The sequence below is a fragment of the Pseudophryne corroboree genome, chromosome 4 (assembly GCF_028390025.1).
Source record: "Pseudophryne corroboree isolate aPseCor3 chromosome 4, aPseCor3.hap2, whole genome shotgun sequence".
Lineage (NCBI taxonomy): Eukaryota > Metazoa > Chordata > Amphibia > Anura > Myobatrachidae > Pseudophryne > Pseudophryne corroboree.
Window position 1 is genome coordinate 783876490 of NC_086447.1, and position 23913 is coordinate 783900402.

General features: G+C 43.9%; 1 protein-coding gene across 6 annotated transcripts in view; it reads left to right on the forward strand.

The window, feature by feature from the left end:
* The window catches only part of EML4 (EMAP like 4), a 351793-nt gene that overhangs the window by 130568 nt on the left and 197312 nt on the right, over positions 1-23913 (forward strand). Inside the window, exon 1 of one of the 6 annotated variants that reach the window (XM_063918318.1) lies at positions 17027-17304. The exons of the other annotated variants lie outside the window; for them this stretch is intronic. Coding sequence (XP_063774388.1) covers positions 17238-17304 — 67 coding nt within the window. The 5' untranslated portion in view covers positions 17027-17237. Of the gene's footprint in view, positions 1-17026; positions 17305-23913 lie in introns of those variants that run through there. 6 annotated transcript variants of the gene reach the window in all.

The window sequence follows — 23913 nt, forward strand, 5'->3', positions numbered from 1 at the left end:
CTAATTTTTTTGCCTAGGCAAAAAAATGGCCCTGCTATTGAATAGTGCAAATCCCCATTCGCCCTAAAAATTGCGAAAAGTAAAAAAATTTCGCCTAAAACGGACCTAATTGCATACCCCCCCTTAGTGTCTTATTCAGGTTTATTAGCAAACCAAAACAAGAACTGGGCACTGCAGGTGGGGCAGATGTAACGTGCATAGAGTGAGATTTGGTGGGGTGTGTTCAAATTGAAATCTAAATAGCAGCGTGCTTTTTGGTTTGCTAACAAACCTGAACTCCCTTAGTTTGGTAGCTAAAATCACACTGTAAGTCCCGCTGCTGATTTTAATTCCCCCTTAAAGCTAGATACAATGTATGTAACTATTATGACGAACAGGCCAATTTTTTTTTTCTCTAGCTGGGTCCACAGGATTATCCACAGGATAACATTGGGATATGGTTGAGCGAAACACGGTCATGAGCTTTCTGGCCTCCCAGGATGCATTGGGGCTTCCCCATATAATCCCGCCCACTGACTCAGTCAGATCAGTTTTTTGCTTGGTGCGGCAGGAAGCCGCATGGTCACAGGGCTGCTGTGAATAAAGCAGCCTCAAGCTTTTATTATTTTATTTTTATAGACTCGCTGTATTTTTTTTCGGGCGACTTTTCTTAACAGCGTCTTATACGCATACTAGAAAAGAGTCGCTCCAACAACTCCCCACCGGGTCGCAACAACGCTTACCTTCGTGGTACAGTGCTGTCTCGACGGGCATCTGTGTCGGATGTTCTAGCAGGTCCAGCAGACGTAACCAGGCTGTGGCCGGAGCATGGTGGGAAGGCGAGTCTGTGGATTTCCTCTTACTAGGGGGGTCCGGACACAGCTACACTGTATTGGTGGAGACTACAAACAGTGTGTTGATGCGCCGAGCATCTCGAGTGCGACAGCGCTACGCTCCAGGGATCATAGGCGCCAGGACTAGGTAGAGGCTGCGATCCTTAGAGTTTAAGTCAACAGAGGGATTCAGACGCTCTCCTGGCCGCCCCTCCTCTGAGTTCATGACCAGTTTCCGCGCGTCTCCCGTCCATGAACTGAATGACCTCACTTCCGTCTCAGACGCTACCACGAGGGTACTCTGTCACAGCTTAGACGCTGCGGTTGTGTACACTAGAGATCCCGCCTAGACCGAGTCGCAGGCCTTAGCGTCAGCATACACGTGGAAGTTGCTGAGCGTCCGTGTCCGTCAGTGAGCCACTGTCTGTTACCAGTTATCAGGAGCGGTAGTGTACATCAGTAGCGTCTGAATCCACTCAGCGTCTTACGAGCGCATTTGCTTGGATATGGAAGTGTGGTGAGTCGCCCTGTATCCCGCTCTACAGAGGAAGGGTTTACAGTACTAAAAATTCTCTCTACTTGTTAGTATGAATTGTTAATTTTTAGTACATATTGCATATGAGATCTGTATATTACTGTGTTTTCTGCATGTTATTTTGAAAAAGAACCAGTTAAAAACAGAAGTACAATTTTCCTACTTATTCATAAGTTGTAATGGGGGTTGTATTCTCATATGACAATGTCTAATGCTTTAACATGTGACTGACTGCTAGTATGTGTGCTGACTTTTCTGAAAATGTAATGTCAGTCCTGTTCTGACCCTCAATTCAGGTGCACTGTGGTCAGATTGATCTCGCTTCTATATACTCATATATAGGTGATTTTCAGTCACAAATTGTGTAGTCATTAACAGATTATTACCATGTCTGTGAGCGGCAAAAGTGACTAGGAGAATTTATCAAGCACTCCTACATCCCTAACATGCTTATCTTGTAAAACAGGGTTAATTGGTATGAACCAATTAGTCACTTATGAGGGCTTGTGTGTGAACTGTTTTGCTTTTCAGCAAAGTAAAAAACAGGAGTTGGTTCAGCCACCAACAGAGCCACCATGGAATATGTTCGCAAAGACTCTATCTTCAATAGCGGACAGGTTAGCTCCGGTAGCACCACCTCAAGGGTTAGGTTACACTATTAACCCATACATGCAGCTCCCTTCCTTCGGCTTGGTTCCAGTAGCCTCTACAAGCAACCATGGGACAGGTAAGACTAAGACAGATACGTCTATGTGGCAGACTACACAAGATGATACATCAGATGATGATACAGTATATTCAGATACTCCGTATGATGACCAGTTGCAGAGATTTAGTTCAGAGGATGTAACTGAACTTATTAATGCTGTGAAGGCTGTTCTCTCTTTGGAAGAGCCAGCCAAGACCGTGTTAAAATCTAAAGCACCTGTGTTTAAACGAACAAAATCAGTGAAAACTGAATTCTCAGCGTCAGATGAGCTGACGAAAATAATGGATGAGTCTTGGGCGACGCCCAGTAAGAAATATAAGATTCCGAAAAGATGGAATTCTTATTATCAATTTCCAGCTGCAGATTGTTCGAAAAGAGAAGTTCCTCCAAAAGTAGATGCACATGTTCTGCGACTTGTGCATAAATCTGCTTTACCACTGTCATCTACCTCGCTAAATGATGTCACAGACAGAAGGGTAGATAGTTTTTTTTTAAATTTATTTTCTCTAGTAGGAGCAGTGGTAAGACATGTTATGGCTTCGGCCTGGGTAGCAAAGGCAATGGGCGAATGGATAAGAGGAACTAGAGAGTGACATCTCTTCTCCTACTAGGGAGCAAGAGTATCATTTTAGCCGTTTAAGACAATCTGCCCAATACTTGAAAGAAGCAGCAATTGATATGGGTACAGTTGCTTCTAAAGCTTCAACCTTGACAGTAGCCGCTCGCAGAGAAGTTTGGCTACGTACCTGGAAGGCAGATGCGGAATCCAAGAAAGAATTGGAAGCATTGCCTTTCATTGGTAATATATTGTTTGGGAAACAATTATTGGATATCCTAGAATCAGAGGCTGAGTCAAAGAAGGTCAGATTTCCGGCTACTTATAACCCTAAGTCCAAGGGTTCAAAGTTTTGCTCATTTCGTTGGCAAAGCAAAAGCTAAAGAGGCGTCTAAGCAACCCCAGTTCAAATCCAGGGGTAGGAAGCAATGGGCTAGCAAAAAGCCAGCTTTCAAGCCTGAACAGAAACCATCAGCCTGAAGAGACGGGCCTCCGCCTGGAGGATTCCAGGGTTGGGGGCCGACTCCTTCATTTTGTACACATATGGCAGCAGTCGACAACAGATGCTTGGGTGCAGAAGGTGATATCTCGGGGGTATGGGTTCCCATTCAGGAGGCAGCCTCCTCAAAGATTTTTTTTGCACCTGCCCGTCTCGTATAGAGTCGAAGGCCAATACCCTGCAAGCAGCAGTCCAAAAATTACTGCAGTCAGGTGCAATTGTCCCAGTACCTCCATCACAAAGGGGACAGGGGTTTTACTCCAATCTATTTCTGATCCAGAAACCAAATGGGTCATATCGACCAATTCTCAATCTAAAAATGTTAAATACGTTTGGATCCCAAAGTTCCACATGGAGACGTTACGCTCCATAATGTTGGCTATGGAACCGGGAGATTACATGGTATCTCTGGATGTACGGGATGCTTACCTACATGTGCCTATAGCACTGTCTCATCAGTGTTACCTCAGGTTTGCCATCCTCCAGGAACATTTTCAGTTCCAAGCCTTGCCCTTCGGGCTAGCAACAGCACCCATGGTGTTTACCAAGATCATGGTGGTTATGGCAGCTTGTCTGCGCAAACAGGGGATAAGAATATTCCCATACCTCGACGACCTGTTAATCTTAGCACATTCGCAAGATTTACTTCTGAGCCATCTTCAACAGACAATAGTTTGTTTACAGAGACACAGGTGGCTCATAAATTGGGAAAAGTCGTCTCTGAATCCGTCACAGCGGATGGTTCATTTGGGGGCCATATTGGATTCAGACCTACAGAAAGTTTTCTTACCAGAGAAAGAGATAGTCAGGGTGCAGGTCATGGCTCAGGAAGCGTTGCACGCCCAGACAATGTCAGTCCATGCAGCAATGCGACTGTTGGGTCTGATTGTATCAACCTTCGACATGGTGGAATATGCGCAATTCCACTCCAGACCATTGCAGCACCTTGTTCTTACCAAATGGAACGGAAATCATCAGACGATAAAAAAGCAGTTGATAAAGTTTCCAGTAAACGTAAAAAGGTCTCTAGCGTGGTGGCTACAGACAGACCATTTAAACAAGGGGAGACCCTTTTGGATAAAAGAATGGCAAGTCCTGACAACAGATGCCAGCCTGCAAGGCTAGGGTGCGGTACTCGGAAGCCTTTGGCTCCAGAGAAAATGGACCGCAAGCGTAAGTCGCCTGTCGATAAATCTGTTGGAAATAAGTGCCATTTACTTGGCTCTAGTTCAGGCAAAGGACAGTCTGCAAGGAAGCTTATTTTCATGCAGATCTCCCTACTCCGGCTAATGTCTCTGCACACACTACACGTAAGGTAGGTCCTTCATGGGCAGCACATCAGGGTGCTTCAGCAGAACAGATATGTAAGGCAGCTACATGGTCTTCCATAAACACATTCATTAGACGTTATGCCTTGGATACTTTTGCCTCTCAGGACGCAGACTTCGGGCGAAAGGTCCTCCTGTGTAATCAGGAGCGTCCCCACCACTAAAATTGGCTTTGGGAATCCCAATGTTATCCTGTGGATAATCCTGTGGACCCAGCCAGAGAAATAGACGTTATGGTGAGAACTTACCGTTGATAACATGATTTCTCTTATGTCCACAGGTATCCACAGGGATCCCACCCTGACGCACCTGATTTGAGGATCTAGACAATCACTAAACCTCTTCCCTCTTGTATGGAAGGGTGTGCATGTGTGTTCTTATTGCCTAAATAGGTTTCTACCTGATGCTCCTGCCTAAATCGCTGTGGAAAGAACTGATTTGACTGAGTCAGTGGGCGGGATTATATGGGGAAGCCCCGATGCATCCTGGGAGGCCAGAAAGCTTGTGACCGTGTTGGTGCCATTTCCGCTGTCGCTCAACCATATCCCAATGTTATCCTGTGGATACCTATGGACATAAGAGAAATCACATTATCAACGGTAAGTTCTTAGCATAACGTCTTTTTTTTTTTTTTTTTTGCCATTGGAAGATCATTGGAAGATCCTGATAACCGCACTGCAAAAACATTTTTGCTTCCTGAGGCAATAAGGACAAACGATATGAAATATGGGTAGATTATTGGTAATGCGCACACTTTTTGGCTGATATTTTCTCTCAAGGCCGACTGATAACCAAAATGCTTGTGCCCTCACGCCACACAATAGCACAGGCCGCTCACCTGATTATTGCCAGTAATTGTGTAGTGTATACCTAGTTTGCCTGTAGTTTTAGAATATACTCATATACATTATACTTCTAAATAATAGACATTTTCTGAATCCGAATAACCATAAAAAATGTTTTTTTTTTTTAAATTATATTTGAGTAGTTATTTGTTTTGCGATCTTGAAAATGAGCTTAGCGTAGTGGGATGTGTACTATTTTACATGAAGAATTAAGAGGTCTATTTACTAAGCCTTGAATGGAGATAAATTAGTAGCCAATCATCTCCTAACTGCTATGCCACAGGCTGTGTTTGAAAAATGACAATTAGGAGCTGATTGGCTGCTACTTTATCTCCATCCAAGGCTTAGTAAATAGACCCCTAAGTTTTCTGTTCATGCATTAGAAACTACTGACCTGAAGAAGTATTTGGGAAAGTACAAATAATGCAATATATAACATCCAATTGCTCAGGGATTGTTTTGACATCTAACTGAATTCCTGCTGCCAGCTGGTCGTAAAAAGCAGATACCAAACAGAGAACACATGTTGCCTTCTTCCAGTATCAAACTGCACATGATTGTACTAGGAGAAGACAAGCATTCAGCAGACTATCTCCTCCATCATTCTTCTGGCTACTGTAACATCTATTTAGAACAGTTCTGCTGCAAACCATATATAAGCTACATGTCACAAGCTTTACAAGAGCAGCTGATAAGTTAAATGACTGCCAGCTGATCTGTCATTGGTCCCTGGATGCATATATGCCTTCCACTTTTCTACCGACACAACATATTGCAGCGTCAGTGGAAACCTGAAATGAGATGACCGGAATCTCTGTAATAAATTATTTGCAAGAACAGAGTTCTCCAAAGCTGCAGACCTTCATAAAAAAGGCAAACTAATCCAATCTTTGGTGTCTGGGAGCAGGCCAGTATTACACACAATTTGTGAGAACCGTGCCTCTTTCTACTTTTTTATTTGTCTTTTTGATTGTAAAAGATAGAATAGACCCTAGGTTTCCATCCTACAATATGGTTAACTTTGATACCCTCTTTAAGTAAAGGTACCCCATTTATAAGCAAATGGTTTTTTAAATGTTTCAGTGGCTATACCAGACGTAGGGCGAGATTCTATTGTCATCCCGCTGACAGCCACTAGATCAGAGCAATTCAATTGTAGCTCAGTTCAGGAGTGATGTCTGCCGGCGTCTGCATTTCCCCCTGGAGGTGGCAAGCTGAAATACGCAAAAAGTGACCTGTTTGGGGGCCCAAAAGTCACTGATTGCGCCATTAGTTTAGACGGGTTTTGCCACTTTACACAGCTAAACCCAACTGCTATGGGCACGATATGCGCAATAACGGTGATCAATTGAATATTGCCCAGCGATCTCCCGTCACTTTGGATGGGAGATCGGGCGCGATATACAGTAACAATTGCATGTCGCCCTTACTGTAATGCAGAACAGTAAATGTATCAAGTTGGTCACAAAGGGCTTGATTCAATTAAGTGTAGTTTGAATAGCGCCAGGAATTGGCTCCCGGTGCTACTCAATTCAGCGCGATGTGACTCCCAATGAGACTATTTCTTCTCAAACCCCCGCAGGGGTGTGAGCAGAAATCCGACAAAAGTGCATGGCTATGGTGTTTTGTGCCCTTAGCGTGGCAGAAACAGCTTTGCGCCGGGCACTTTAGTTTGAGAATGGCAGTTATCGTGACAAAACACAGTTTAGTCCGCGAGAACAGGCCTTCTCCAACATAACAGCGCGCTGAATTGAATAGCCCTGTGAGCTAGTTCCCAGCGCTGTTCCTTTCGTGCTGAATTGAATTGAGCCCATTGCGTTATATTTTCCAGTTTGTAGAAATTAATTTTTGGATGCGCAGAGATCATTTAAGCAAAGACAATACAAAGGGGGGAATTTAATTGTTTAATTGGGCCCGATTTCCCATGTAGAGTGACGGGAGATCGTGGGGCAGTATTCAATTGTCCTCATTTGTCGCGCTGATCGCACCCATTTGAGTCAATGGGGAGGTGGGGGTAGCGAGCTGAACTGAACTTCTTGCGCCTGTCGGTAGCAACATTTGAATAGCTGCCGGCTAGTGAGGAGACCCTCGATAAGATTTAAATTCACCCCCAAAGTGTACATGCTACCATGTTAGTTGAAGATGATGGTGCTGGATTTTACATGTACAATGTGTTTAAAATGTAGTCCATTCTATGACCTATACAGAATTGTATTTCATCATCATTACGGCAACAATTCTCTCAGGTGTACCCTAAGTAGCTGCAGTTTATTCTTCAGCTTATCCTTTAGTCCATTTGTTTTAAGGCCTGTATTCCATTTTATATTCTATTTTCTCTGACGTCCTAAGTGGATGCTGGGGACTCCGTCAGGACCATGGGAATAGCGGCTCCGCAGGAGACAGGGCACAAAACTAAAGCTTTAGGATCAGGTGGTGTGTACTGGCTCCTCCCCCTATGACCCTCCTCCAAGCCTCAGTTAGGTTTTTGTGCCCGTCCGAGCAGGGTGCAATCTAGGTGGCTCTCTTAAGGAGCTGCTTAGAAAAAGTTTTTAGGTTTTTTATTTTCAGTGAGTCCTGCTGGCAACAGGCTCACTGCATCGAGGGACTTAGGGGAGAGAAGTTCAACTCACCTGCGTGCAGGATGGATTGGCTTCTTAGGCTACTGGACACCATTAGCTCCAGAGGGAGTCGGAACACAGGTCTCACCCTGGGGTTCGTCCCGGAGCCGCGCCGCCGACCCCCCTTGCAGATGCTGAAGATTGAAGGTCCAGAAACCGGCGGCAGAAGGCTCTTCAGTCTTCTTGAAGGTAGCGCACAGCACTGCAGCTGTGCGCCATTGTTTGTCACACACTTCTCACCAACGGTCACGGAGGGTGCAGGGCGCTGCTGGGGGCGCCCTGGGCAGCAATGTAAATACCTTTTATGGCTAAAAAATACATCACATATAGCCCTTGAGGCTATATGGATGTATTTAACCCCTGCCAGATATTACAAACTACGGGAGAAAAGCCCGCCGGAATAGGGGGCGGGGCTTATTCTCCTCAGCACACAGCGCCATTTTCCTGCTCAGCTCCGCTGTGAGGAAGGCTCCCAGGACTCTCCCCTGCACTGCACTACAGAAACAGGGTAAAACAGAGAGGGGGGGCACTTTTTTGGCGATATTTTATATATTTAAGCTGCTATAAGGATACAACACTTATATAAGGTTGTTCCCATATATATTATAGCGCTTGGGTGTGTGCTGGCAAACTCTCCCTCTGTCTCCCCAAAGGGCTAGTGGGGTCCTGTCTTCGATAAGAGCATTCCCTGTGTGTCTGCTGTGTGTCGGTACGTGTGTGTCGACATGTATGAGGACGATGTTGGTGTGGAGGCAGAGCAATTGCCGGTAATGGTGATGTCACCCCCCAGGGAGTCGACACCGGAATGGATGGCTTTGTTTATGGAATTACGTGATAATGTCAGCACATTACAAAAATCAGTTGACGACATGAGACGGCCGGAAAACCAGTTGGTACCTGCCCAGGCGTCTCAGACACCGTCAGGGGCTGTAAGACGCCCTTTACCTCAGTCGGTCGACACAGACCCAGACACAGACACTGAATCTAGTGTCGACGGTGAAGAAACAAACGTATTTTCAAGTAGAGCCACACGTTATATGATCACGGCAATGAAGGAGGCTTTGCATATCTCTGATACTGCAAGTACCACAAAAAGGGGTATTATGTGGGGGGTGAAAAAACTACCTGTAGTTTTTCCTGAATCAGAGGAATTGAATGATGTATGTGATGAAGCGTGGGTTAACCCAGATAGAAAAGTGCTAATTATTGGCATTATACCCTTTCCCGCCAGAGGTTAGGGCGCGCTGGGAAACACCCCCTAGGGTGGATAAGGCACTCACACGCTTATCAAAACAAGTGGCGTTACCGTCTCCTGATACGGCCGCCCTCAAGGATCCAGCTGATAGGAGGCTGGAAACTACCCTAAAGAGTATATACACACACATTCTGGTGTTATACTGCGACCAGCCATCGCCTCAGCCTGGATGTGCAGTGCTGGGGTGGTCTGGTCGGATTCCCTGACTGAAAATATTGATACCCTGGATAGGGACAGTATTTTATTGACTATAGAGCAATTAAAGGATGCTTTTCTTTATATGCGAGATGCTCAGAGGGATATTTGCACTCTGGCATCGAGAGTAAGTGCGATGTCCATATCTGCCAGAAGAAGTTTATGGACGCGACAGTGGTCAGGTGATGCGGATTCCAAACGACATATGGAAGTATTGCCGTATAAAGGGGAGGAATTATTTGGCGTAGGTCTATCGGATCTGGTGGCCACGGCAACTGCCGGAAAATCCACCTTTTTACCTCAGACCCCCTCCCAACAGAAAAAGACACCGTCTTTTCAGCCGCAGTCCTTTCGGTCCTATAAGAACAAGAGGGCAAAAGGACAGTCATATCTGCCCCGGGGCAGAGGAAGGGGTAAGAGAGGGCAGCAAGCAGCCCCTGCCCAGGAACAGAAGCCCTCCCAGGGTTCTGCAAAGCCCTCAGCATGACGCTGGGGCTGTACAAGCGGACTCAGGAGCGGTGGGGGGTCGACTCAGGAATTTCAGCGCACAGTGGGCTTGCTCACAGGTGGACCCTTGGATCCTGCAGGTAGTATCTCAGGGTTACAGGTTGGAATTCGAGAAGTCTCCCCCTCGCCGGTTCCTAAAGTCTGCTTTGCCAACGTCTCCCTCAGACAGGGCGACGGTATTGGAAGCCATTCACAAGCTGTTTTCTCAGCAGGTGATAGTCAAGGTACCCCTCCTACAACAGGGAAAGGGGTATTACTCCACGCTATTTGTGGTACCGAAGCCGGACGGCTCGGTAAGACCTATTCTAAATCTGAAATCTTTGAACCTGTACATACAAAAATTCAAGTTCAAGATGGAATCACTCAGAGCAGTGATAGCGAATCTGGAAGAAGGGGACTTTATGGTGTCCCTGGACATAAAGGATGCTTACCTGCATGTCCCAATTTGCCCTTCACATCAAGGGTACCTCAGGTTCGTGGTGCAAAACTGTCATTATCAGTTTCAGACGCTGCCGTTTGGATTGTCCACGGCACCTCGGGTCTTTACCAAGGTAATGGCCGAAATGATGATTCTTCTGCGAAGAGGCGTATTAATTATCCCTTACTTGGACGATCTCCTGATAAGGGCAAGGTCCAGAGAACAGCTGGAGGACGGAGTAGCACTAACCCAAGTAGTGCTGCAACAACACGGGTGGATTCTGAATTTTCCAAAATCTCGGTTGACCCCGACAACACGTCTGCTGTTCCTGGGAATGATTCTGGACACGGTTCAGAAAAAGGTGTTTCTTCCGGAGGAGAAAGCCAAGGAGTTATCCGAACTTGTCAGGAACCTCCTAAAACCAGGAAAAGTGTCTGTGCATCAATGCACAAGAGTCCTGGGAAAGATGGTGGCTTCTTACGAAGCAATTCCATTCGGCAGATTCCACGCACAAACTTTTCAGTGGGATCTGCTGGACAAATGGTCCGGATCGCATCTGCAGATGCATCAGCGGATAACCTTATCGCCACGGACAAGGGTGTCTCTTCTGTGGTGGTTGCAGAGTGCTCATCTGTTAGAGGGCCGCAGATTCGGCATACAGGACTGGGTCCTGGTGACCACGGATGCCAGTCTGAGAGGCTGGGGAGCGGTCACACAGGGAAGAAACTTCCAGGGAGTATGGTCAAGCCTGGAGATGTCTCTTCATATAAATATACTGGAGCTAAGAGCAATTTACAATGCTCTAAGCCTGGCAAAACCCCTGCTTCAGGGTCAGCCGGTGTTGATCCAGTCGGACAACATCACGGCAGTCGCCCACGTAAACAGACAGGGCGGCACAAGAAGCAGGAGAGCAATGGCAGAAGCTGCAAGGATTCTTCGCTGGGCGGAAGATCATGTGATAGCACTGTCAGCAGTGTTCATTCCGGGAGTAGACAACTGGGAAGCAGACTTCCTCAGCAGACACGATCTACACCCGGGAGAGTGGGGACTTCATCCAGAAGTCTTCCACATGATTGTGAACCGTTGGGAAAAACCAAAGGTGGATATGATGGCGTCTCGCCTCAACAAAAAACTGGACAGGTATTGCGCCAGGTCAAGAGACCCTCAGGCAATAGCTGTGGACGCTCTGGTAACACCGTGGGTGTACCAGTCAGTGTATGTGTTTCCTCCTCTGCCTCTCATACCCAAAGTACTGAGAATTATACGGCAAAGGGGAGTAAGAACGATACTCGTGGCTCCGGATTGGCCAAGAAGAACTTGGTACCCGGAACTTCAGGAGATGCTCACGGAAAATCCGTGGCCTCTACCTCTAAGACGGGACCTGATTCAGCAGGGACCGTGTCTATTCCAAGACTTACCGTGGCTGCGTTTGACGGCATGGCGGTTGAACGCCGAATTCTAAAGGAAAAAGGCATTCCAGAAGAGGTCATTCCTACACTGGTTAAAGCCAGGAAGGAGGTGACTGCACAACATTATCACCGCATTTGGAGAAAATATGTTGCGTGGTGTGAGGCCAGGAAGGCCCCCACGGAGGAATTTCAACTGGGTCGATTCCTACATTTCCTGCAAACAGGATTGTCTATGGGCCTCAAATTGGGGTCCATTAAGGTTCAAATTTCGGCCCTGTCGATTTTCTTCCAGAAAGAATTGGCTTTAGTTCCTGAAGTCCAGACTTTTGTAAAAGGAGTACTACATATACAGCCCCCGGTTGTGCCCCCAGTGGCTCCGTGGGACCTGAATGTAGTTTGGGATTTTCTCAAATCCCATTGGTTTGAGCCACTCAAATCGGTGGATTTGAAATATCTTACATGGAAAGTAACCATGCTACTGGCCCTGGCTTCAGCCAGGAGAGTATCAGAATTGGCGGCTTTATCGTATAAGAGCCCATATCTGATTTTCCATTCGGACAGGGCAGAACTGCGGACGCGTCCTCAGTTTCTGCCTAAGGTGGTGTCAGCGTTTCACCTGAACCAGCCTATTGTGGTGCCTGCGGCTACTAGCGATTTGGAAGATTCCAAGTTGCTGGACGTTGTCAGGGCATTGAAAATATACATTTCAAGGACGGCTGGAGTCAGAAAATCTGACTCGCTGTTTATACTGTATGCACCCAACAAGCTGGGTGCTCCTGCTTCTAAGCAGACGATTGCTCGTTGGATTTGTAGCACAATTCAACTTGCACATTCTGTGGCAGGCCTGCCACAGCCTAAATCTGTCAAGGCCCATTCCACAAGGAAGGTGGGCTCATCCTGGGCAGCTGCCCGAGGGGTCTCGGCATTACAACTCTGCCGAGCAGCTACGTGGTCGGGGGAGAACACGTTTGTAAAATTCTACAAATTTGATACCCTGGCTAAAGAGGACCTGGAGTTCTCTCATTCGGTGCTGCAGAGTCATCCGCACTCTCCCGCCCGTTTGGGAGCTTTGGTATAATCCCCATGGTCCTGACGGAGTCCCCAGCATCCACTTAGGACGTCAGAGAAAATAAGATTTTACTTACCGATAAATCTATTTCTCGTAGTCCGTAGTGGATGCTGGGCGCCCATCCCAAGTGCTGATTGTCTGCAATACTTGTACATAGTTATTGTTACAAAAAAATCGGGTTGTTATTTGTCGTGAGCCGTCTGTTCAGAGGCTCCTACGTTTGTCATACTGTTAACTGGGTTTAGATCACAAGTTATACGGTGTGATTGGTGTGGCTGGTATGAGTCTTACCCGGGATTCAATATCCTTCCTTATTGTGTACGCTCGTCCGGGCACAGTATCCTAACTGAGGCTTGGAGGAGGGTCATAGGGGGAGGAGCCAGTACACACCACCTGATCCTAAAGCTTTAGTTTTGTGCCCTGTCTCCTGCGGAGCCGCTATTCCCATGGTCCTGACGGAGTCCCCAGCATCCACTACGGACTACGAGAAATAGATTTATCGGTAAGTAAAATCTTATTATTTCCATTTATAGATGATAGTATGCACAGTTTATCCTCCCCAATAACTTTTTTAATTTGGATGAAAAAAATTCGGCAAAACGCATCAATTCATTTGTTCCGCTGTTCGGGTCTTTTTGCGTCACGTGCAGCACTTTGGTCTGGTTTAGCCGTTTTGCGCTACTAATCCTGGCATTTCTTGGCACAATAAAACAATGGGCTCCCAAACAATTGCGTACCACCCTGTCTAAAGTGATGGAGGAAATGCAATTTATGGGTGTCTAGCAAACAATTAAATCACCCCTTAAGAGTTAAAAATGTTTATTTATTTCTGTGACTAACACCATTCACTACTAATTAAAAGCTACAACAGAATAGCCTTTTGGCTTCTTATGATATCCTGTTCTACTCCTTTATGATGCTGCCTCTGGCAGTCTCAGCAGTTTGCATGCACTAGGTGTAGCCATGTGTCTGTATGTGAATGGTCAGACCTAACAGGTCTGGTTACAGGGGCGGAGTGCTGGATTTCCCCGTGTACATATTTTGTAAGAACGGTCATTCTGCATTGGTTAGGAACACTGGTATCTACAGGTGTCTGTCTACATCCTTGTTGCAGTCACATTAAACAGCCCTTCTAGGCACGCCATGCCGTCTCTTGATATACATTACATTGGTAGCAGTTGTAGGGGGGTATCCTACTAGCTGCGGTAACTGACGTTGCACCCTTCTCTCTAAAAATCAGGTTATCGAAACCTGCGCGCTCCCGTTTATCGCACCTATCCTGTTACAAATTGGCAATAAAGGCCATTGTGCGATAATTCTATCCGCCAAAAGCATAGGAAAAAGTGGGGAATTGTGCCTGTACTCCCCAAAATGCCAAACTAATATTGGAAAACATTATAGAAGTCTATTAGTGGCCATAATATAACTAATTGGTGTAATTGAATCGGGTCCAATGGCTGTTAGGGTGTGTACACATGGTGAGATCCCTGCTATGTTCGATTTTGACTATGCGATTTCCCTTGAACGCCCCCAGAGCCCAGATAGCACAGATTGTACAGATTAAAAGATAATAATATTGTTGCAACAATTAATTAAAACACAATGTGTAATAGTACATTCGGGCATAAGTTAGCACTGCAGAATCTTAAAAGTTCCATATACTGGGATATGGTTTGTTTGCCGGTACTCAAATAAGCCAATTTATCCTCAAACACAGTTGCCACAGTTCAGGAACAGTTTGCAAGCAAATGGAAAATATCAACTGCTGTTGGAATAGACCTTACGTAGCTGGTTCAAGATGTCATCACCTTGAAAAAGCTGTGCCAAACAGCGAAACGCGTCGGTGGGACAGCTGGACTCCATTTCCTCAATTCCTTCTAAAAGCCTAGAAGACTGATATAGGAACTACCATCATCAGCAAATTGGATATCTGCAATATTTGACCCGAGCAAACCAATTGGACCAAGTAACATCTTGAACCAGCTACGTAAGGTCTATTCCAACAGCAGTTGATATTTTCCATTTGCTTGCAAACTGTTCCTGGACTGTGGCAACTGTGTTTGAGGATAAATTGGCTTATTTGAGTACCGGCAAACAAACCATATCCCAGTATATGGAACTTTTAAGATTCTGCAGTGCTAACTTATGCCCGAATGTACTATTACACATTGTGTTTTAATTAATTGTTGCAACAATATTATTATCTTTTAATCAATTTATTAAATTTGTGATTATAAAAATTTCAAATCCAGTTTCCAAGCGCTAATAATTTGTTTGTTGTTGTTTAAGTGCCAATTTTGACTATACTTTGTACTAGATAGTACACTAGATAGTCAAGATTGACTTGCCTGCACAGTCTATCTAGCCTTTACGATACCGACCCCACGGGAGCGCACATCGGGATCGAATCTTTATCGCAAGCTGCCTAACACCTTGAGATATGCACTAACTTTTCATAAGATTTTGACTATATAGTCAAAATCTCACAGATTTATCTCACCGTGTGTACACACCCTAATATGCAGGGTTTTTTAAATGCTGGGGACGATAGAAAGCTTTTATTTTTCCAGCAAAATAAGTGCTCTCATTAAATTTGTGGTACAGTACATTAAAATGGGTATAAGTATGTATTTGAGTCTTTCTTTCTTAGGAGACGTTTAAAAAAAAAAAAAAGGGGGGGGGGGGGGGAGGGGAAACGAACCGATTACTCCCACCTGCAAGTCTGAAAACACTTGTCCCACTCATAAAGCACCCCAATATACCTGTCCCATACCTTGTACCCCCAAAATAACATGTCATTATAGGTTATTTAAAAGTAATTGAAAACTTTTAAATGTCTAATTCAGGGGTCTTCAACCTTTTAAGACCGTGTGGGCCAAATTAAAAAAATTCAGTGACGTCTGAGGGCCACTAAACGCATTTTGCTGCCTATGCTCCAGGTCTCCGCCGCTCAGCATGTTCCCCACTTCCTCCCCAGCAGTTATCCCAGGCTCAGGAGGCCTTCCACATATTTATACATATTTGCAGTGGTGCAAGTAGAAAAAATGTGTTAATGATGCTGTATGGTGTGCGTGGAAAAAATAGGTGTGACCCTAATAGTGCAGTGCCAGATACACACATGCCTCCAGTAGGGCCAGATACACACATGCCTCCAGTAGGGCCAGATACACACATGCCTCCAGTAGGGCCAGATACACACATGCCTCCAGTAGGGCCAGATACACACATGCCTCCACTAGACACCATGATCATTCCCCCCCTCCCCACATGCACAGACAGCACAGGCACCATGATTCCCCCCCTCCACACAGACACACCCTTATATACAAACAGTGCAGGCAGACTTTTATAATCTTCCCCCACCCCCCATAGATAGCACATAGCCCGCCCAGCACGCCAGGTCCCCGCACTCGTGTAGGACTCGCTGCAGAAATGAGTGGAGCCTCTCGCCACACATGATGATGCTCAGCCTGAGAGGAGCACGCTACCCCGAGCTCCGTTCCGCATCACGTGACTTCCTGCGCTGCAGCAGCTGCACTGGCAGCTACTCCCCAGCAGCCAGTGCAGCTGCTTCAGCGCAGGGAGTCACATGACGTGGCGCTGAGCTCTGGCGCGCTCCAGAGCGTACCGGAGAATCTTCTAAACAAGTGCTTGGCAGGATGATGGAGTGCCACGGAGAGCAGCTCAGCGGGCCACGGGTTAAAGACCCCTGGCCTAGTTAGTCATTTAGGGGAGTGTCCCAGAGGCTCTGAACCAAATCCTTACATTTTTAGCTTAAAATAGGGATTTTGCACTACTATCACTACTGAGATGGTGAAGAGATTCCTGCGATAAATCCTATGGAGACTTTTCGGCGGTAACTTATTGCCGCTAATAGGATACCGGAATATCTCATTTGCAATAATTTATCACAAAACAGTGATATAGCACCTAAATGTGACCCATGTACTGTTACTAATCAGAAAACTTTCCTCTAATAGTGTAAATATTTGAGAGTTCTCCCTTTTTATATAATTACTTGAACAGTGGGTAACATTGTTGCATTAATCTGCAATTAAACTACAACTTTGTGACAATACTGAGTGGTGGTAGGGGGATGTATTTTGAAGTGTTTTCATGTAACTGATAGCCAGAGTAGTAAGGGAAAGGCATTTGCATGTCAGGATGACTGTGCCTGGACTCCTGACATTTGACTCTCATTACTAGCACCAAACTGAGATTTGACTGTCTCCTCCCCTCAAGCCTCTTTGCTCTTAGCTAGATCTGAACGCAGAGGAAACAGGCAGGGCAGCAGTGTATTCTTGAGGCTTTCTTTGTGCCAATACAGAAGTACTTTGTGGTAGGCCATCTGGGCTGGAAGGATTTCCTCACAATTCAAAGTATGACGTCTGTCACAGTGCACTAGGATTTGCTCTGAAGCTCTGGAGGTCGCGAGGAAACGTTGACAAATTCGACTTTAGGACGTGTGAAATAGGTGCTAGAATGGAATCCAACTTCCCTGACCTAACACATGCAAGATTTTCCTCCACATTCGGGAACTTAAGCAATGGTAATGTATTAGATTTGCCGTGGGTGGAACTCATAGATCATATACATGTGGTATGCTGACAAGAGGAAATGGTTTATGCAGATTTTCTAGAAATTAAACGCTGGTAGGTTTTATCATAAGAAAATCATTAAAACAAGGAACTGCACAGACATCCTTTTTAATGTGCTCTGCTTACTAATCAATGCATCTAAATGAATCTTATAAACATTGTGGTAGAACGGGCTGGTGCAAAAAAAGTAAATTGCATGTATTGGATCAAATACTTTTTTTCGTATTCACTTCCAGTAAGTCCTTGTTTATTTGTTGAGGAATAGATTTGTTTGCAAAAGAATGACATGCTTTTTTCTCGATTTTCATTTCCGATGTTGTTGCTGGTAGATTTGCAACATGTTTTTAAATGGGCTATTAATCTGCATATGTCTCAAATGTTCTATATATGTAGCCTGGCAGATAAGGGACCCTGCGATCCCTGCATCAGTGCTTACTATATTTAGGATTGCTTAAATAGTTGTGCTCTTTCTCTTGTGCATACTGTATAATGTAAACAGCAATGCAAATGATGTAAGACACGTCTGTGTTGTGACTGCACATGGTGTGCAACATTAGAAGTTCATATGTTTCTCTGCTAAAACAGTGTAATGAATGCAGTATTACATTATTGATATGTTCACGTAATATGTGCCGAATGTTTCATTGTATATTTTTGGTTTTGGCCAACAGTGAGTTATATTACGTTGTTTGAACAATAAGATGGAAGACACGAATTATGACTTAAGAGAGACGTCATCAAAATAATTGAATGCTGTATCAAATTAAATAAAATTGTCCTTATTTTTTTATTACGTTTTTATTCTAATGCCTCAAAGTAAATCAAAATATGTATTACAGTATATACAAATAAACCCTCATCATGACTTATTGCTGGTTTGTAAGGTACTTCAGCACCAAACGCTGGGGAGAAACGTGTAAAAGTGTCGCACAAGAAAGACCTAATAAATGCCAACATTACAATCTCATTGGAAGAGTGCACAGTTGAAACAAGCGTTGAGTGTTGCTCACAGTGGAGATTGGTGGTTAGGGTTGCATAGGGTTAGTACTAATGGATGTGTTTTCAAAAGAGTGTTTCAAATATTTTAAGGCTCTGGAGGAGCCTGATCAGGTATGGTAGGTAGTTCCATAAATGGGAAGCAGCAAGGGAAGTCTTTATAGAGAAGAGTGAGAGGTAGTTACTGGATAGGAGGCATGTTACAGCTCAGAGGTAAATGTAAGAGGGCGAGAGTATATTTATGCAAGGTTTGAGTTTTACAAAGATGCAGTGGTAAGAGTGAATACTTTGACTTGATATGTAAAAAGCGAGAAAAGCCATTGGGGCTGATTCAGTTATTTTGTCTCCCCGGTTGCAGAGTGAGATGATTACTTGAATTCTGGACTTGGGCAGTGTACCTTAATTACATTATGCACGTTGATGCAGGGATTTTAATAACATTTCTTCAAAGTAAACCTGTTCTGTGATTTATCTAGTTAGTAAAGTTGCTGTTTTTGTCCAAATTGTCCGAACTTGATACTGCTTTATTGCTATCTTGGAATAATTGGCATCAGAACTTTACCTGATCAAATTCGATAACTTGTTATAGAATAGCTGGTTGAGCTACAGGCTGTCATTGGTGAGTGAGCCATAAGCTGATGTGCAGGTTCTTAGTGCTCCCCTATGCATTGTGTGGCTGAATTATTTTCAGAGTTAGCTATTTGACAGTGAAGACAAAAAGTCATGCATGGGTCTCATTATGGTAGCCAGTGGCTGATTTGCTATGGGCTAGCGCTTTTCAATTGACACCCCTTTGCTGATCCATATCTGTATTATGTAAAGTGCTACCCATATTTGGAGCCCCTGTATTAAGCATGCCACCCTCCCTAGTTGCTTTAATAGTCACATTTATTTGCAGTTTCTGTTCTCCACTGTTACAGTGGTTCGATTACTTTAAAGTTCCTCAAGGTAAAGGTATACAGTAAAAGGTCACTCATTTTCTAATTGCAAAGATTAATGTCAAGAGGTAATGGTGGCTGCTGGTTTGTGCTTTAGTGATCATCAAAGGTTCTTGATGGACTTCAATAAAGTCTTTCTAAACATGTTGCTGCAACTGTAAGCATCTGATCAGACACTTTCCCTCAGTAGTCTCATTTGTCACAGTAGAAAGACATAATTTATAAGACTGTATATTTCATTTTATTGCCAAAGGTGTCCGAGCTTCAGATATACTTACAATCCTGTATCGTAATTTCAATATACGTTGGTAAAATTTTTGTAAGCATATGTTTTTATTTGTAAAAAATCAGAAACAGAGTTCTGCGAAACCCATCTGTCTTTTAATTATGACTTCTTTCATTGTTTTTTTTTTCTTTTCCTGTAGCATTTTAGTTTCACTCATCCAGAGTAGCGCTAACGAGCCCTGACATTTACTTCTAAATCCATCTGCAGCTGCACTGTTTAATTTATGTATTTTTGTGATGGCATCAGCAGCTTTGTGGATTTCACAGTTCTCCCTCTCTTTGAGCATCGTAAAAAGTAGCCTCAGGACCTATGGTCCACATTATCCTAACACTCTGAAATACTTGGTGAGGCCCAGCTCACCAGGCAAATAGTAGTGTTTATAATAAAAAAAAAACTATACTATGTATGTATGTATGTGTGTATATATATATATATATATATATATATATATATATATATATATATATATATGTGTATGTATGTGTGTGTATATATATATATATATATATATATATATATGTGTGTGTATGTATGTATGTATGTATGTATGTATATATATATATATATATATATATATATATATATATATATATAATATTTGAATGCAGTTTTTTTAGCTTGTATTATGATTGCGAGCTACTCGTATATATTCGTTGGCAATGTGGTATTATTCCAAACTGAGATTTATAGTTAGTGAGCTGTAATTGAATGAATCTTATAATCAAAAAATAAAACGTATACTGTATGCATTTGTTTTATTTCTGAAATAAATGTACATTGCATCCTCAGCCTCCACAACTTGGTGCAGTACCATTTTCATTTGCCAACATTTAATCTTTAGAATGTAAGGTCTTCACGAGTAGAGCCCTCTTCCCTCATGTGCTTATCTTTTTCTTACTTAACTGCCCAAATCCTGCAGTTTTTTGGCCACCTTGTGTGTAGTTATGCTTAGTTACCCTGTTCTTGTCCTATATTGTCTTCAACTGTAAGTCACTGTTTTCCTCTTTTGATTATGTGCATATGTACTCTGTACTTGGGCGCTGCGGAACCCTTGTGGCGCCATATAAATAAAGGATAATAATAATTACTAGGAAAGATTGATAACACTTCATCTGTCTCCCTGAAGTTACCTTTTCCTTGAGTGATCACAGGCAGCATTCTCATTGTTTCTTCAGCCTATAAAGCAACGGTTTCCTCCATGGGTAGCTGATGTAGAGTATTTTATACTGCTAGAACTTTAGTTTTATAGGCTCCTGTATATACTTTCCTCTGGTTGCTGACGCCACACAGCCCTCCAGTCTCCGGCATTGCTTGACATTTGCACAACAGCTTGCATTGTGCTATTATATGCTCTTGCAGGAGTCCTCACTCCAGACTACCCATGTGGTGATGTCCATCACGCCAAGAGCAGCACACGCCCTACTGATCTCCACAGACGGTGATCAAAGAGGAGGGAATGCTATGAGGCAATTTAATGCACACAATCTCTTAAACCCTCTGTAACTTGCAGAGATTGCACAAGCTCTTTTTCTAAGATACATCCTGACAGTAGTTATCTCAAACAGCAGGATATAAGCAGAGTCATAAATCCCCCATCTCTAGCATAACTACATTGGAGGACAAGGAGTGACTAGTCTGATTATAGAATACAGATTTATGTCCCTCCTGCAGTTTAACATATAATTAGGTAGTATTTGCACAACAATAGTTTTGTTTAGACTATAAAATCAATTTTATTTTTAATAATATGGGGAGTTTTAAATCCATTTGTGTTTAGGGCTGGACATAAAGTAGTAGTTAGTTAGCCTAGGTGCAATGCAAAGTATTTTGTATTCATGTGTATGGATTCATAGCTTGCTTGGCTCCTACAAATAGATTGGCATCTGAATTTTTGAGCTTTTCGTAAAAAAAAAAAAAAAAAAATCAGTTGCGTAGACATTTTCTCAGTAGCCAATTAACCTACTAGTATGTTTTTGGACTGAAAAATAGAAGCTAAATAGTACTAGGTGAAAACCCACACAAACATGGAGAACATGGGATTGACGGATTTTAAGACTGTGGAATGTGAGTAATGAAGGCGCCTGTGTCAGACTGCCAAATACGCTTATTGTGTGCATGTTAAACGTGACACCTCTGAGCTTTCCTTTTAAGATGCATCAATGCATATCCTTTATGTTTAAACTTCTGTCTGGCTTATAAGACCTTTGAACGGTTTGTTCCATCTCCTCCACCGTGCGTTACCTTGTCTGAATCTTTGTCATAGTGCCACCTGGAATTGAACATTATACAGTCCGCCAGACCATGCATAGTCTAGGTAATCTCACCGAAAAGGCAGATATTTCACTGCTGCTGCGCGTAATGGTATTATTAGTTTTTTGTTGCAACATGTTGTTGTGTTGTACTTCCTCACAGTCTGCCCCTTTGAAATGATACAAAATTGTTACTGGGTTTCCTTTTTATTTGCCGTCATAATACTTAAATTGAGTAGTTCCTAAATCCTCCAGAAAATTTTTCTTTTCTTTTTTACTGGCCTGTGTTAAACTTAATGTGAAAGCCACATTGCAGATCTACGTCTAATTGTTGCAGCGCAAAACGTATTTGTCAAAGTGATTTACTTTTTATTTTCTAATTCACACAGCAAATGATTGTATTACTGGAGGATTACTATGTTTTTGTTCCCTATTCATTTAAAAAAAGATTTGGTGCATGATTTGGCCACCTACTTTTAACTTCCCTTTTGGCAGCCCTGCACATTGTTAGCATGGTGTACTTGCTGGTGTGAACTTGAGTTTCCTTGATACATAGTTCTTTTGAAGTCAGGATATGCTGCACACACCATTGGTTCTGCACAGAGGAAGGAAGTGGGCTGTGGTGGTTGGCATAAAGTCACTAGAGCCATATGTTGTTTTATTCATCAAGTTGATTTATGATCATGTTTTCCACTAAACTTCTAATACTGACTGTCCTTTTTTGCATGATAACTGTATGCTGGCATCTGGCGCATGACAAGAGATGCTACAGGGGGGTATACATGTGGAGATGTGTGCTGAGCGATCTATATCAGAAGGCTCAGCGCACATCTCTCCCCCCGCTCAGCACACAGCGCGATGTGTGCTGAGCGAGGGGGGCGCTCACTTCACCCAGTGATGAATCACCCAGGCCAATCTAGAACCGGCGATAGCGACGCGTGGGGCCATGCATCGCTATCGCTGTGGGATATACACGTGTGTGCTTCTTTTCTAAGCAATCTATTCAGACGGCTTACAATTTAAGCACACATCGCTATGTGTGTACCCCCCTTAAGGCTCAATAGAATAGTTTTTAAAGTGATTTCGACACTTTTTTTTAAACAAATGTCTGTAGTTTAAGACGTTAGTTGTTGTTGTTGTTCTGCAAACAAAATTGTTCACTCACCTGCATACCAATCAGCCATTTTGTGCAAAAGGAGACTGCTTACAGCATTAACTGGGTTTGCTGTCTGGTGTCCCTACTGTATTTGAAAATGATCTCCTCTTTCCAAAATATTTACATAAAAGTTGCAGGAGAACGTCAGAATGTTGAAACCAAACTTTAGGGCTCTCTGAAGGCCCATACACATTAGACGATGTCGCTCTGTGAGCGACATCGTCTGTTTCTCCCTCCCGGGCCGGCCGGTTGGCGGCCGACTGTACACACTGAGCGATTTGACTGCTCATATCGCTCAGTGACGTCACGCCTCCGCCAGCCCTGCATGAAGGTCGTGGACGACAGTCCACATCCTTCATGCATGCCCTACCGACAGCGCCGATCGTTGCCGACCCGAGGGGCCGCGCATCGGTCGTCGCTGGCAGCATACACACTTGATGATAAAATGAGCGACGTCGCTCAAGGAGGGGGAAAATGAGCGATGTTGCTCATTTTATCGTTAAGTGTGTATGGACCTTTAAAGTGTCATAGTTTCTTTTGGCCTCTCTACTTAATGTCCAACAGCATTTTGTATTTCTCTAACGTCCTAGTGGATGCTGGGGACTCCGTAAGGACCATGTGGAATAGACTGGCTCCGCAGGAGACTGGGCACTCTAAGGAAAGATTTAGTACTACCTGGTGTGCACTGGCTCCTCCCTCTATGCCCCTCCTCCAGACCTCAGTTAGAATCTGTGCCTGGCAAGAGCTGGGTGCTTTTAGTGGGCTCTCCTGAGCTTGCTAAGAAGAAAGTATTTTAGCTTAGGTTTTTTATTTTCAGAGAGCTTCTGCTGGCAACAGACTCTCTGCTACGTGGGACTGAGGGAAGAGAAGCAAACCTACTAACTGCGGCTAGGTTGCGCTTCTTAGGCTACTGGACACCATTAGCTCCAGAGGGA